At 41.7% G+C, this 15,362-nt stretch overlaps 1 protein-coding gene across 1 annotated transcript in view; it reads right to left on the minus strand.

Moving 5' to 3' along the window:
* Positions 1-1,319: 1,319 nt before the first annotated feature.
* The window catches only part of LOC108799989 (neural cell adhesion molecule L1-like), a 226,244-nt gene continuing 212,201 nt past the window's right edge, over positions 1,320-15,362 (minus strand). Inside the window, exon 12 of the mRNA XM_018571941.1 lies at positions 1,320-1,503. Coding sequence (XP_018427443.1) covers positions 1,328-1,503 — 176 coding nt within the window. The 3' untranslated portion in view covers positions 1,320-1,327. The remainder of the gene's footprint in view (positions 1,504-15,362) is intronic.

Consider the following 15,362-nt stretch of genomic DNA (forward strand, 5'->3'; position numbering starts at 1 on the left):
GAGGAGAACCTGGGTGAATCCTTCTCGGAGGAGGCCTGGTCCTCTGCCTTGCACTGGGAGATCTCTCTCAAAATAATGCTACGGTGGTACTTTACCCCTTATCGTCTATCTAAGATCTACCCGACACACTCCCCCTTTGTTGGAGAGATTGCGGCTGTGTGGGCAACATCATACATGTATTCTGGACCTGTAAAAGTATCACACGCTATTGGGGTATGATTTTCCGCTACCCTGTCTCCTTTAAATGGTATCTTAGTCTCTCCTTCCCCTCAAATGGCTCTACTGAGCATGGGCGTTGATATTTATCCACATAACCTTAGGACGGTGGTTCTGCACTTCCTTTTCATGGCCCGTCAGCTTACAGCCTCCAGCTGGAAACAGCCTTATGCACCTACCTTGCAAGAAACCATAGCACGGGTACAACTGAACTGCCAACATGAAAGATTGATAGCTTTTAGGCTAAATACCCATTCACAATTCTGTTCTAAATGGAAAGACTGGATCTCATATACACGTCCCTGAATAACCCATCATCTGCCCTCTATCCATAAGGTATGTCGTTATATAGGTTACCCTCATTACTGGTACCCCTGGATCCTGGTTTTAGCTCCGTTTTGTTTATTGTGTTTTATTGTTTTCCTATACCTACCGACTATACAATATAGTCTACTTTGCATATGTTATCTTCAACTTCAATGCACAGGTAAATACTTGCTACTTGATGGAATGTTAAAGCAATCTCACCGAACATGATTACTGTTAAGTCTGATGGATAAGATGTGTTAATGTATCTGCTTGTTGATTCTCTGAGAGTAAAATGTGATGCTTTATATGCACTGAAACTAAATAAAAAACTTAAAGTTTAAAAAATAAAAAGCCTGCAATTATCTATACATATCTGATTGTAGATTGTCATTACTAAACATTTCTGAAAGTGCCTTTGTTGTAATTTTAAAGATATGGATAAAGTTTCTTTTTAAATCAGACAAGGTCCCTGGTGATCAGATTTCTGCACTTGATTATCTGGTGGATTATCTGTTTTAGGTAGCCCAACGCTAATTGGATTTGAGTGAAAAAAATCCATTCAATGCAGCATACCTGTCCTAATGGCATGACAATATTTGATGGACATCATAAAAGATAAAGGAAGAAAACCAAAGGAAAAGGAGAGGGTAGTAGATGGGCTAAGCAAAAATGGTTGGTTTAGTTTAAGTGCAACCAAACGTTAATGTAGTGATTTCACAGCTGTGGCATTGACAGTTTAATAACATTATATCTAGCTTTTAACGATCAAGCAATGTTGCCCTATCTTGTAACATGTCTTCCATCAATATTGCTCATACTTGTCATTGTCATCATCTTCTATTATCTTCAAGTCATCTTTTCTCCATTCCATACTTTTAGTTTCCATATTGGGGTCAAATAAGGGAATGCACTCAAATGTAGCCTTCCCACCCTTCCTCACTCGCTGTGTTTTTGGGGAAGTAACAATGTGGGTAGCATCTGTAAGAAAATGCACAGATAATAATTATTTTCATAAAACAGTTAAAATCGTATGATGAAACTTTACTTTGTCAAAAGTTTCGGTACTGGTAAAACATTTATTGGCTTAATTAATAAAGGAGACAAAAGAGTAACAACGTTCTGTACTAGCCCACAGCAATCAATTAGTGCAGTAGAACACTAAGGGGTTATTAAACAAAGGACCCAAAGGATTAAGCCGAACCTTCAGTTAATACTACGGCTGGCTTCGGCTGTGGGAAGCTCTCGGTTCAGGCAAACTGAAATGCTGTTTTACTATTCACCATAGCCCATACAGCAGTCGAAAGCAGTCAAAAGCACTCAGCCGAACACATATGCTTCAGCTTGGCTGAGCCGAAGACGCAGCCAAAGCGGAGACAATAATTTGCCGAATTTAATGAAAAGGAAAAAAAAAAACAAACAGCGATGGTTCCCCCTTCCAAACCATACCAGAACCCCACACAGGTTTTTTTTTCCATTCCTACCATGAGAAAGGATTTGTATAGAACCTGGGTCAAAGTCATATAAAACAATTCTTTATTCATATCATGATTTGAGGGAGAAGCAACTAAACTACGGGGAAGACTTTCTGTTCGGGGCTATAGTAAACAAACTTTTAAAAAAGCCTCTAAGAGGGCAAAACTACAAGCAAGGAAAACACTAGTCAACATCAAAAAATCAGAAGAAGAATACTGACTGGGTTCGGACGGTAAAATTAATTATCTGTTATTCCAAACAAATACGGCATGTTATGGGTAAATATTGGCACCTTCTATCAGAGGATGCCACTATTTCAAAATATGTAGGTAAGCCTCCCGAGATTGTGTATAGATGGTCAAGATCAGTCTATTAAAATATGACACATTTGGATGCACTACAGACACAGCTAGGTACGTATAGATGTCATGACTGTAACTATTTCGTCTGGATAAAGGAAGGGAAAAACGATTAGGCCCCTATCCGGACAAATTCAGTACTCCAATGGCAAAATGACCACACCCATTAGTTGCCACATTGGTCTACACCATAACTTTGATCCCATGGCATTATCGTTCTTTGGATTGGAACATATTGACAAAGATCTACTAGGGGGGACTTAGACAAAAGGGTCTTACAAAAAGAAAATGAGTGGACTTATAAGTTGCAAGCAACTAAACCTCCAGGACTAAACAAAGCTTTGGGCTTTGATTAGATTGTTTATTGAGCGGAAAATGTTTAATTCATAGTCTTCTATACATGGTGTGTAAAAGGATTTGCCTATAAGTCTATCTAACTTTAAGACAGGAAATGTATGGGTCTAGAACAGCAACATCCATTTTCCTAAGAACCTTTCTCTTCTTCTTTATCTGTAAAGGAGATCTACAGGGCAAGAGATACTATTACAACTAGGTCTCTGTTAGGAATATCTCCCTATACCAATTATGCTGTTTCCTGATCCCTAATACCAAATATGATAATATGGAAGCATTTAAAAAATGATAATTATTCACGCTTTTGGACAATACCCCAATATATAACTCCTCTTGCAACAGCAGCAGTGAAAGAAAGGGGGAACCTCCAAAAGTTCCTCCAATCAAGAATAGTGTGTGTATATATATTTATTTATTACCACACACACCCCGCTATCTCCCACATACAAAACTCCCCGTTGTGTTAATATATCATATATAGCAAAATATGGGATTACTTAAACTGATAATCCTGATAATGTGTTCTCATAAACAAAACGTAAAAGAAAAACAAATAATTAATAATTAAAAGAAAAACAGAATAGTCCTATCCATAGATATTTATAATTAAACTAAAGTTCATAATGCACCGTTGTGTACTGTGATTAATTTTAGCTGCAAAGTAATTCCCCTTGCTCCACCTCCGTGTGTTCAATCTTCAAGCCACTCACCAGATTATCCAGACCAACCTCCTCCTCTCTGTGTGCGGCATCTTAGGGTCAACATCCCATCAGTATATGTTATTGATCGCTTCCTAGTTTGGTATGCGTTTTGTATAATATCACATGAGATTATGTATATAATTATCCATTTTGGATATTCACTTATTCTTTTATGGTTATCTCAGATTTCCTCCAAGTTAGAATTCCTGAAGTGCATGAAGCATGAAACACATTGAATTGCGAACCACACCAACTACTAAAAAGAAGAAGCAATCTTAGATCCAGTCATTGAGAAACACTATGGGGTCTATTCACGAAGCTGCCGAAGGATCTAGCCGTAGCTTCGGCCGATGCTTCGGCCCCAGGACCCCTTTGGTTCAGTAGAACCGAAGGGGTGCTGTATGGGCTATTCACAATAGCCTGTACAGTTCCCGAACGTGGTCGAGCGGCTCAGTCGAGCCGAATGCATATGCATCGGCTCGGCTGAGCCGCGCTGAAAGCCGAAGTTGGCAGCTGGGTGGAGCGGCGTTGAAAGCCGAGGTGGGCCGAGCGGCCGGCCGACAGCCTGCTTCTGACAGCTGGGCGGAGCCAGCCGTGATCTTACGGCTGGCTCCGGCCACTTGCAGAGAGATCAGCGTCCCTGGTTACCTGCTAACCAGGGATACTGATTTCCAAAAAGCAAACTCTCCCTGGCGCCCCGTGGAGTCTCCTGCTCCCGGCCGCCAAGGAGAGAAACACTGTTGTTTCTTTTTTTTTCTTTAGTCTGACACGGAGCGGTCAGAATATATAAAATAAAAAAATTCCATTGGAATGCATTGCTACATTCCTATTGGCTATTTCAATTTGCAATAGCCAATAGTAAACTAGCATTGTACCCACCCTCTGCTGCAGTTGCCCGGGAGAGTTTTTTTTTCTTTTAAGGCAGCAGAGCTGTCACTGCTAGCACCGCACAATCGTTTTCGATGTACTTTTTAAAAACTTTAAAAACTATTTTTCTGTTCTGCTCGGTCCCTGTGAGGGACCGAGCAGAACAGCCAATATAGTGTGTGGTTATTCTTTTTAGTTCTTTTTTCTGGAGTATCATTTGGAGTGGTATTTGGAGGTTTATATGAATATACCTTAAGGAAAGTGTGCATGATGTTAACATGTACTAGAATACTAGAATACTCAATGACTTTGATGTAATTATTTTTGGATATGTCTCTAAGCACTTAAAAACCCCCATTTAAAACACGTGCAGACGTAGCATCAGCGGTAGAGTAGGAACGATCTGTTTGATCGGTGGTGGTGTGGTGATCGTTGAGGGGTGATCGGAGATCATGGTGCTGTCTGAGGAGTGGAGAGAATCTGCAAGGGTGGCTGTGCTGGGGGTGCTGCGATCGAGGGGTGAAGAGCAAGCAACTGAGTGGAGTGGTGAGACGGGTGGGGGATGGGTGGAAACTGTTCGGGCAAGAGGATCTATATGAGGATCTGTATGTGAGAGGGGGGGATCTGCTGCTGCTGGGCATTAGATGTGATAAGTGTGATAATCTGCTGGGAATAACTATGGTCCTGACTGCTGTACTAAGAACCACTGTACATTGGAAGTAATAGTCTGCTGAGAATTGTTGTGGTACTGACTGTATTACTGTATTCACTAATATCTGCTGAACATTGGGGGTAGTAATCTGCTGGGAATTATTGTAGTACTGACTGCACCACAGTAATAGTCTGCTGGGAATTACTGCATTACTGCCTGTGTACCAATAACTGCTGGTCATTAGGAGGAATAGTCTACTAGGAATTACTGCATTACTGCCTGTATACCAATAACTGCTGGGCATTAGGAGTAATAGTCTTCTGAGAATTACTGGGATAACTGAATTTGTTACTAACAACAGCTGTTGTTGGGAATTACTGGGGTAACTGAGTGTGCTGCTAACAACTGCTGGACAGTAGGAGTAATAGACTCCTGGGCATTACTGCGGTAATAACTGTGTACTAATAACTGCTGGGCCTAGGAGTAATAGTCTGCTGGGAATTACTGGGGTAACTGAGTGTGCTGCTAACAGCTGGAGCATTGGAAATAATAAACTGCTGGGGAAATACTGGGGTACTGACTGCCTACTGCATTATTAATAACTACTAAGCATTGGAAGTAACAATCTGCTGGGAATTAGTGTGACACTGACCACATTATTAATAACTGCTGAGAATTGGGAGTACTAATCTGCTAGGAATTACTGGTCCACTGACCGCATTATTAATAACTGCTGAGCATTGGGAGTACTAATCTGCTGGGAATTACTGGTCCACTGACCGCATTATTAATAACTGCTGAGCATTGGGAGTAACAACCAGCTGTGAATTACTGGGGGTACTGACTGGCCTAAGATAAATAATTAATAAAAAGTAGGTTAAAAAAAAAAAAAAAATTGTCTTCCATGAGTGGGTATGCAACCCGGTGTACATCCTGCTCAATGTAGGCGTTTCTTGAACATGTGTTCGAGTGTGAATACTGTTGCGCAGGATGTGAGCCAGTTGTTTGTCTGGAAGCCCAGATTCTGGATCTAAACAATAAACTGGCAACACTGCGGAACATAAACAACATGGAAAAAGTCTGGACCTGACGCATCAGGTTCTGGTGGAGGGCGGTACTGAGGAGGAGGGGGGTATGGAGGAGCAGGATCCCAAGGTTTGTAGCTGGGTTACTGTAAGAAGGTGGGGTAGAGGGAAGAGTGAGAAAGAGGCCAGCCCTGAATTGAAACACCCCGATAAATATTCCACATTGCAGGATGTTGGGGATATTAGTTCAGGGGTGCCATTGCTGGAGCAAGACGCTTCCACGATCCGCAGGGGGAGTGACTGCTCCAGTAAGGATGGGAGCAGGATGGAGGGACAGGAAAGACAGATTTTGGTGGTGGGGGGATATTATCAGACAGACAGGGTAATCTGCTATTGGGACCGTGAGCATCGAACAGTCTGTTGCTTAACGGGGGTTCGTGATCCTCCCATTGCAGAACCGGTGGACAGGTTACTGGATGGGGTTGGGCATAACCCAGCTGTCATGGTGCACATCGGCACTAATGACAAAATTGGAGGAAAATGGAGTGTCCTAAAGAGCGAGTTCAGAGACTTAGGTGCTAGGTTTAAGAAAAGGACCTCCACAGTAATATTTTCTGAGATACTGCAAGTGCCACGAGCCACTCCAGAGAGACAGCGGGAGTTGAGAGAACTCAACAAGTGCCTGCGGAGCTCGTGTTGGAAAGAGGGTTTTGGGTCCATGAGGAACTGGGCTGACTTCTCAGTCGGTTACCAGCTCTACAGCAGAGAGGGGTTGCATCTTAATGGGGAATGTGCAGCACTTTTGGGGGAGAAGATGGTTATAAAGACTGGGGGGAGCTTTTAAACGAGATAATGGGAGGGAGGGAATAAAATAGGGAAAATAAACATAGACAGGGGTGTGGAATTCCTATTGCCCGGGACAGGCAGTTTCGGGCGAGTAGTTTTTTTCTACACTTAGCTCGGCTGCGGGCTTTTCATACAAGTTATCTTGAACGGCTGTACAGCCGTCCAAACATCACTCATAACCTGCCTGAATCTCCATCCCCCTCCCCTCTCTCTTCTCCCCCTCTCTATCTATTGCCGGCGCCCGGGGGTGTACCGCTCCCGACTCCCTCTCTCTGCACGCGGGCTTCCTTCCGTGACCACGGCAAATTAGATTAGGTTAGACATCACGGAGCAGGGTAGAGAACGCTTCTCTACTATGCTCCGTGTGAATAGTACAGGAATGCAGCCTTCCTGTCACAGGAGAACGCGCACAGAACTGTGCCACAACTCCTGTGTTGGAGGTGATGGGGTCAATAAAGAAAACATGTCACCTCCAAAAGCTATCACACAAGGGCTTGTTACCGCTGTAAAAGTCAAAAAAGTCAAGTGAAAAAAAAAGAAGTATAAAATATATATTAACCACTTCAAGACCAGGTGTTTAGACCCACTTCCTGGCAAGCCATTATTGTCTGATAGCACCCCAGTCGCACCAGGCAGATTGAGCGGTTTCCTGCTGCAATACCGCCCGTTCAATCGCACATCATGGCTGAAAACACTGCATGGTGTGTGTCGAAAAAAAAAGGTACAGATTACCATGCGTATGTAACCCCATTGAAATCAATAGGGCCGCATGGCAACCACATATGATCGTCCAAGTCTGCACCCGCCCCAAAGGGTAAATTCACTTTCCCAAGTAATTTGGGAAAATGGAATTACCCGCACAAATCTGCACCTTCTCGCTCCCTGCTATACTTACCTTTCAGCAATCGGTCCTTCCCATCCGCCAGTATGAGTGTACAATCTGTACCATGTATTCTGAATTTCGCTTGCAAAATGCAAGCACTCGTTGGTCAGCGCAGTCACCTGACAGCACTGACCATTGAGAAGCTCTTCTTGGCACTGCTAAATACAGTTTTGGTTGATTTTTTTTTTTTGTATCAGGACAAGTAGATTGTCATGAGGGACAAGTAGATCGGGCCCCCGCTTTAGTCATTGGAAAAGTAGCTTTTAAAAAAAAATTCCACACCCCTGATAGAGTATGAAAACACAGGGGCAGTTAATATAGAGGGCAGTACTAAAATGGGGGACAGAGGGCTCACTCCAGTCAAACCTATTAGTAATGTATCTTCCATACCTTGGTCAGATAAAAGAATAAGTTGGGATTCAGGAACGTGCAATAATATAACCTATACCACTAGTACAAAACTAAACTGTATGTACACGAATGCTAGAAGTCTAGCAAACAAACAAAAGGAACTCGAACTTATGGTGCTTGAAGAGGACTATGATATAGTGGGAATAACTGAAACTTGGCTAGACAGCTCACATGACTGGGCAGCTAATGTACAAGGGTACAACCTATTCAGGAGGGACAGGGTTGGTAGAGGGGGGGGGAGGGGTATGCATGTATGTGAAAAACAATCTAACTGTGCACATACAAGATGACCTCATGAGAGAAAATTGTGATGGTGTTGAGTCTTTGTGGGTAGAACTAAATAAGACTAATTCCAGTTGTAAACTTATTATAGGTATATGTTACAAACCCCCGAACATAAGGGAAGAGTAGGAGGCTCACTTACACTCACAAATAGAAATAGCTGGGAAGCAGGGAAATGTTGTTATAATGGGTGACTTCAATTATCCGGACCTTGACTGCTCACATGATACTTCTCATTCTATAAAGGCTGTCTGTTTTCTAAGCCTGTTGCGGGACAATTTCATGGATCAGATGGTTTAGTTCCTGCCCAAGAAGAATGCAATTCTGGATCTATTAATCTCTAATAATGCGGACCTAGTTGCAGACAGCGATTAGGGACACATTGGGTAATAGTGATCACAGGATGATTAATTTTAATGTTGAGTACAGAAAAGAGAAGTTTGTTGGTTTGACAAGAACGCTAAATTTAAAACAAGGCAAACTTCAATAAGCTGTGTACTAGTATGACAACAAATGGGACAAATTATTTCTAACAATGAACACTGACCAGAAGTGGGATTGTTTTAAGAATACTTTGCATAATGCTATTACCAAGTGCATACCATTGGGTAACAAACATGAAAGATCGAGAGCTAAGCCTGCATGGTAAAATAAAATGGTAAAACAACAAATCAAAGAAAAGAAGCTGACACTTAAAAAAATATAAGATGGAGAGGACTGCATTGACATTCCAGAGCTACAAGGAATGTAATAAGAGATGTAAACACAAAATCCAGGCAGCAAAAAATAGATTTAAAAAAACATATCCCCAGTAAAAAGAACTCAAAAATTCTTCCAATATATAAACAGTAAAAAAAAAAAAAAAAAAGGAGCAGGAAGGACCAAAAAAAGAAAACAGGAGATTAATCACAAACAACAGGGAGAAGGCGGCGGTATTAAACTCATTTTTCTCCTCAGTATACACTCTAGAAAAAGACGGGTTTCATGGAGATAAGAATATGAGGACTCAGTGTGTAAAATACCGCAGTGGTTGACAGTAGGCGGGATTCAACAAAAACCTCATACACTTAATGAAAATAAATCAATAGGACCGGATGGGGGCGTGGCTTGGACATGGCGCCGTGAGCACACGCTTTAGGGGAGCTCTGCAGTCACCGAGCCGGACCGACGTTTTAGAGGACTTTATGCCCTAATTTTCTCCATGCCCAAGGTGCAGAGGACACACAGCACTCACAGCGACCCCAGAACCCCACATCTCCCCCCCGCACCCATCCACTGCTAGGACCATCTCATCTCACTACTGCCTCTTATAACTAATGCCTTCCTCCCTTCTCTTTTAGGTAACGATGTCCAGACTCTTTGGTGCGGGGGGAGATTGTTTGGGGTCTGATCCTGGTTCCTATGTGCCTTATGTTCCTATAGTTATGTACCCTTGTTCTTGCTCTCCTTGGTTTGTGTACCCACACACGTCAACTAAACTTTCCTGGCCTTGATCGCCCGCTGCTGACAATAGGACCGTATAACCTGAACAACAGGGTACTTAAAGAGCTCGGTCGGGCTATAGCAAGACCATTATTCCTCATTTTCAATGACTCATTAATGACTGGAAGGCGACCAATTGACTGGCGTAAAGCAACGGTAGTACCGATATTGAAAAAAGGCTCAAGATGCCAACCTGGGAACTCCAGACCAGTCAGTCTAACATCAATAGTATGCAAACTGTTTGAGGAAATGACAAATTACTATTTAGTGGATTTTGTTAGTGACAAAGGTATAATATATGAAAATCAGCATGGATTTATGAAGGACTGTTCTTGTCAGACCAACCTACTAACATTCTACGCAAAGGTGAGTAGAGATCTGGATAGAGGAAAACCAGTGGATGTGGTGCAAAAGCATTTCACACGGTACCACATAATCGCTTAAAGGAGAGCTATGAGGTGAGTGCTTTTCACTCACCTCATAGTTCTTGCCGACCTGTGACAATGACACTGTCATACAGCAGGCTCTGCCTCCAGATAGGCAGAGCCAGCTGTCAGTCACGCAGCTGGGCGGATCCCGGCATAATTGCCGGGATCCGCTTCAGCTGCAGCGTCTCAGTATACAACGCGCAGCAGCTCGAGGTATACTGCGGCATCTCAGTATACCGCAAGCTACAGCTCGCGGTATACTGAGCCTAGGGTGACGGGAGGACGCTAGTTTGTGTCCTCCCGTTACCCTAAGGAGAACTATGGGGAAAAGCCTTAACTCCATAGTTCTCCTTTAATACACAAGCTGAAATCTATGGGATGATGTGTACATGGATAGAGAATTGGCTTCAGGAACGTGTCCAGAGAGTACTGATGAATGGCTCTTTTTCAGATTGGTCTAAGGTCAAGAGTGGCATGCCTTAGGGGTCTGTACTAGGCCCCATATTGTTTAACCTGTTTATTAATTATATGGGGGGGGGATGTTAATAGCCATGTTTCTGTGTTTGCAGATGACACTAAAATTGGGAGGGTAATAGACACGTATTTAGACATTCTAACATTAGAAGAGGACCTGGATAAAATAGGGGAGTCCAGAGAAGGGCATCAAAACTAATTAAACGAGAACTATGCAGAAAGTGTTTTTCCCCATAGTTCTCCTAAGCGTTACGGGAGGACATAAACTAGCATCCTCCCGTGACCCAAAGCTCAGTATATTGCGAGCTACAGCTCTCGGTATACTTAGACCGCCGCAGCCAGGACGGATCCTGACATTACTGTCGAGATCCACCCAGCTGCCTGAATGATAGCTGGCTCTGCCTATCTAGAGAGAAAACCAGCTGTACCGGCCCCCTCCCTGTCCATTCCGCCTGTCAGCGCTGGCCAGCCAGTCAGTGAGTGACAGTCACGGCTCTCTGCAGGGAGATGATCGAGAAGTGAGCGAGCGACGGTATGTGTTCGCTCACTTCCCGATCTATTGAGCTGACGTGTGACAGTTTCATTGTCACAGGTCGGCTCGAACTATGAGGTTGAGTGAACATCACTCACCTCATAGATCTCCTTTAAGGGGCTGGAGGATCAAAGCTATGAAACAAGGTTGCTAAATTTGGACTTGTTTACGCTTCAAGTGAGGAGATTAAGTGGGGAAATTATTTTAATGTACAAAATATTTGGTGATGATGGCAGCAGTAAACTTTTTTTCTTCTCAGTCAGAGTGGTTAAATTTTGGAACTCTCTACCACAAGCAGTGGTATCAGCAGAGAGTACTGAATCATTCAAAAAACAAACAAATACCTTCCTAAGAGAACATAAAATACAGGGGTACAGGTACTCTTTAAAAAAACCTAGGACCACACAGGGACTCATATACACACACTTACACACTACACACACACTTACACATAAAGGTTGAACTTGATGGGCTTGTGTCTTTATTCAACCTCAAATACTATGTAACTATGTATGAAATCACTAATGATTGCTGGCTGGTAAATACTGTACTTTGTGTTTTGTGTTATGTGTTTTGATGAAGTACTGAGATCTTGAGGAATGCTGAATTAGGTTTTACTTGCTTATAAGGACATTACATCTGAATACTTGTAGCCCTTCTTTGAACTCTCTCAAGCTCGATGACTGAGAGTTGGCGACCAATATGACACTGCATACTCAAGATAAAGCTGCACTAGTGATTCATAAAGTGGAAGTATTATTCTATTTTCCCTTGCTACAATCCCTCTTTTAATGCAGGACAGTATCCTGTTTGCTTTGTTGACCACAGTTTATGTTGTTTGCATCCATGTGCATTACCTTGCATTTTTCAACATTGAATTGCATATATAACAATGTTAGTGTTGTCTGCAAAAATGGAAATCAAACTATCTATCCCAATTTCTATGTTCTTGAGGAATAGGTTAAACAGGATTGGTCCCTGGACCAACCCCTGGGGCACCCCATTTCTGACGTTTGCCCAATAAATTACCCATTTATTACTACCCTCTGGGTTGCTGCCAGTGTTCCTCCCATGTGCATACAATTTCCTAATAACCCTAAGTCCAGATACACCACATCTACTAGTATTTCTCTGTCTAAATTAATACTGACCATAAAATGTTAATAGATTGTTCTGACAAAAACCACGTCTTCATTCTATCTTTGAAAATCAAAGCATACCATACGTTATTAAAAATAATAAAAACTGGTCCTTTACAAACGTTCTCTTCAAACTCGTCTTGTCATACAAAATAACATCCAGGAAGAAAGCTGCTTGATTATCACTGCATGGAAGAAATCCCTGTAGTAGATCCTATTAGAAAGCATGCAGAGCTGATTTAATCATGTGCTTACTATCTTTATATAGCCAATCCACTGCTGCCATAAATCATTCAGGTGTAATTAGAAGTGTAACTGAATGGCTCACAAAAAACTGTACTTAACATTCCTGGGATCAGGAAGGATTTTTTCCCCCTGTTAGAGCAGATTGAACTGTGCTTCATAGGGTTTTTTGCCTTTCTCTGGATCAACTGAGCACAGGGTTATGTTTATGAAGGTTTTACTATTCTTTTTATTGTTTCCTCTTTAGGCATTTAAATAAGGAGAAAAACAAAGCAGGATGGTTAGAAAAAGGGTTATGGCCTTCAGTATTTTTATGCCTAGTGTTCAATCTCTTGCAGAGAGCAATATGACTCATGGTTGATGAATTTGAATTGCTGTGTTCCCTAACCCCTTTCCGACCGATGACAGGATTATTCCGTCACAGTCTTTCAGTTCCTTAACGATCACTAACAGAATAATCCCGTTATGCAGTACAATGAGTGCTGGACCATGCATGGACCAGCGTTCATTGAATTAATGTTGTTGATGGGTCCCACGGGGTCTGAGGCAGACCCTCAACAGCAATTTAGGTGGTCACAACACAGTGATCACTGCATAGCTGATTGCTGTGATCATCGTGCTATGACAGCCATTGAGTCGGCATTCAGCTTACTGTGTTGTGGAGCCGGAAGCCAACTGTATCTTACAAAGTGATACAAAGTATATCTGAGGAGAATACAGTATCTCCTAAGCATATTTAGTATCAAAAAAATAACCCTAGTGCCCCACTAGTTTAAATAAAATGTAAAACATTTTTTAAAGTTTTTAAAAATGTTAAAAAATCAAAAGGGAAAACAGTTAAGTAAAACAAATATTTTAATAAAAAAATTATAAGAAAATATAGTGCCGAGGGGGCTATTAAAGTTAGGAGACAAACATACCACATTTTAAAATTGTGCCACACTAAAATTGTATTTTGTGACCTATAACTCCCTAAATAAATTGAACTCCCACAGATATGATATACCCTATAAATAAGGACAAATAAAATATTTTTTTTAATTTTTTATAAGAAAATAAGAATTTACATATGCATATGCCATAAGGACAATTACATTAAAGTCCATTTTGTTCTTTAAAAAAACAGTATATAATATGTGTAGGTGCAATGCATGAGGAAGATGGAAATTATGGTTAAACAAACGCATAGCAAAAATGGCAAGATTGCTCTGGTCCCCAGAAACGAATACATTTTCTGATTTTCTGTCACTAAGAGGTTAATGGGCAACAAAATAAATATGTATATCTTTATCTATTTGTTTTAGCATTAACTAAATTGTTTTCATTTAAAGCATATTCAATTGTGATAGTTCTATTTTCTTTATTTTTATTTGTTTTCGTATTGTATGTCACATATTTTGCTTTTAGTTGTAATCAAATGTTTTTACGCTTAAACCAAATGTCCGCATGGAAACAGATATATTTTTGTAATATCATTATAATGGTTGCGGAGCTCCTAAATGATTCTTCCCTTTGGTTTTCTCTTTCCTTTTTAATCTTCAATTTCTGAGAAATCTTACAGACCTGACACACATGTAAATTGTGTTTGGCTCATCAAGTAGCAAAGGAAGAATAAGGCTGCCCATACACCTTGCGATCATCGGACGACACTTATCGTCCGATGATGAAACTGTCGTACAATTTTCGTACGGCAGCCCTACCCTGCCCCGATTATCGCAAGGTTGGATCAGCGGTAATGATTAGACAGCACCTGGATGAATTGCGGTAATCGACCGAACATATTTTCGTCTGCACATGTCCAAATCGTCCAAATTTTGCCGTACAAAAATTCCACCAACCTTCCGAAAATCATACGATCGACCAAAGTTTTCTAACCTACTGGTTAGTCAAAAGTTGATCGATTGTACAGTATTTGCGGTTGTACACTGCCCATCAACCGTACGAATATCGGACGAAAACGTGATTGCATACCTTTAGGATGACAGCTCTGGAGTTTAAATCTTTTTAAAAAAGGTCTGCAGTGGAAGTTGTCATATTTCTTTCTTGGCAAGTTTGCTTAGGGTGAACATTCATATTTAACACTATACCTCCAGGCAGATCTAAAATGTGAAAATGATTGTAGCTCTGTAACCACTACTACATCATTAAGTGTAATTTTAAAATAAGAGCATGTACCTGAATTTGACTTTGTATCAGCTACCTGCAGTTTCTGTGCATCAGAGCTCAGAAAGGGGGAGGGAGAAGGAGCTAATCAGTGCAAAAAGCATGCAGATAGAAAGAGAACAGTCACAATAGGATGAACTCTTAGGCCTCATTCACACGAGAAAAGGCCGGCACATACAGCTCCGTGCTGCATGCATGGCCGTTACGGGCTATACACAATAGCCAATACAGCAGCCGAACAGCTCAGCCAAGCGAATGCATATGCTTCAGGGAGAAAAAAAGTCTGCCCAAAAAAGAAAGAAATAAAAAACGGCATGCGGTCCATACCAGACCCTTTCGGTTGGAGGGACGACCCCCCCCCCCAAGTTAAAAAACAAAAAAAATGTGTGGGGTTCCCCCGAAACGTCATACCAGGCTCTTTAGGTGTGGTAGGAATTTTAAGGGGGAACTCCACCCCAAAATAATGAGGGGAAACAAGTGGCCCCCCCCTAAAATTACCAAACCAGACCCTTAATTGGACAGG

Source organism: Nanorana parkeri, unplaced genomic scaffold (genome assembly GCF_000935625.1).
Source record: "Nanorana parkeri isolate BGI_ZX_2015 unplaced genomic scaffold, ASM93562v1 scaffold1874, whole genome shotgun sequence".
Lineage (NCBI taxonomy): Eukaryota > Metazoa > Chordata > Amphibia > Anura > Dicroglossidae > Nanorana > Nanorana parkeri.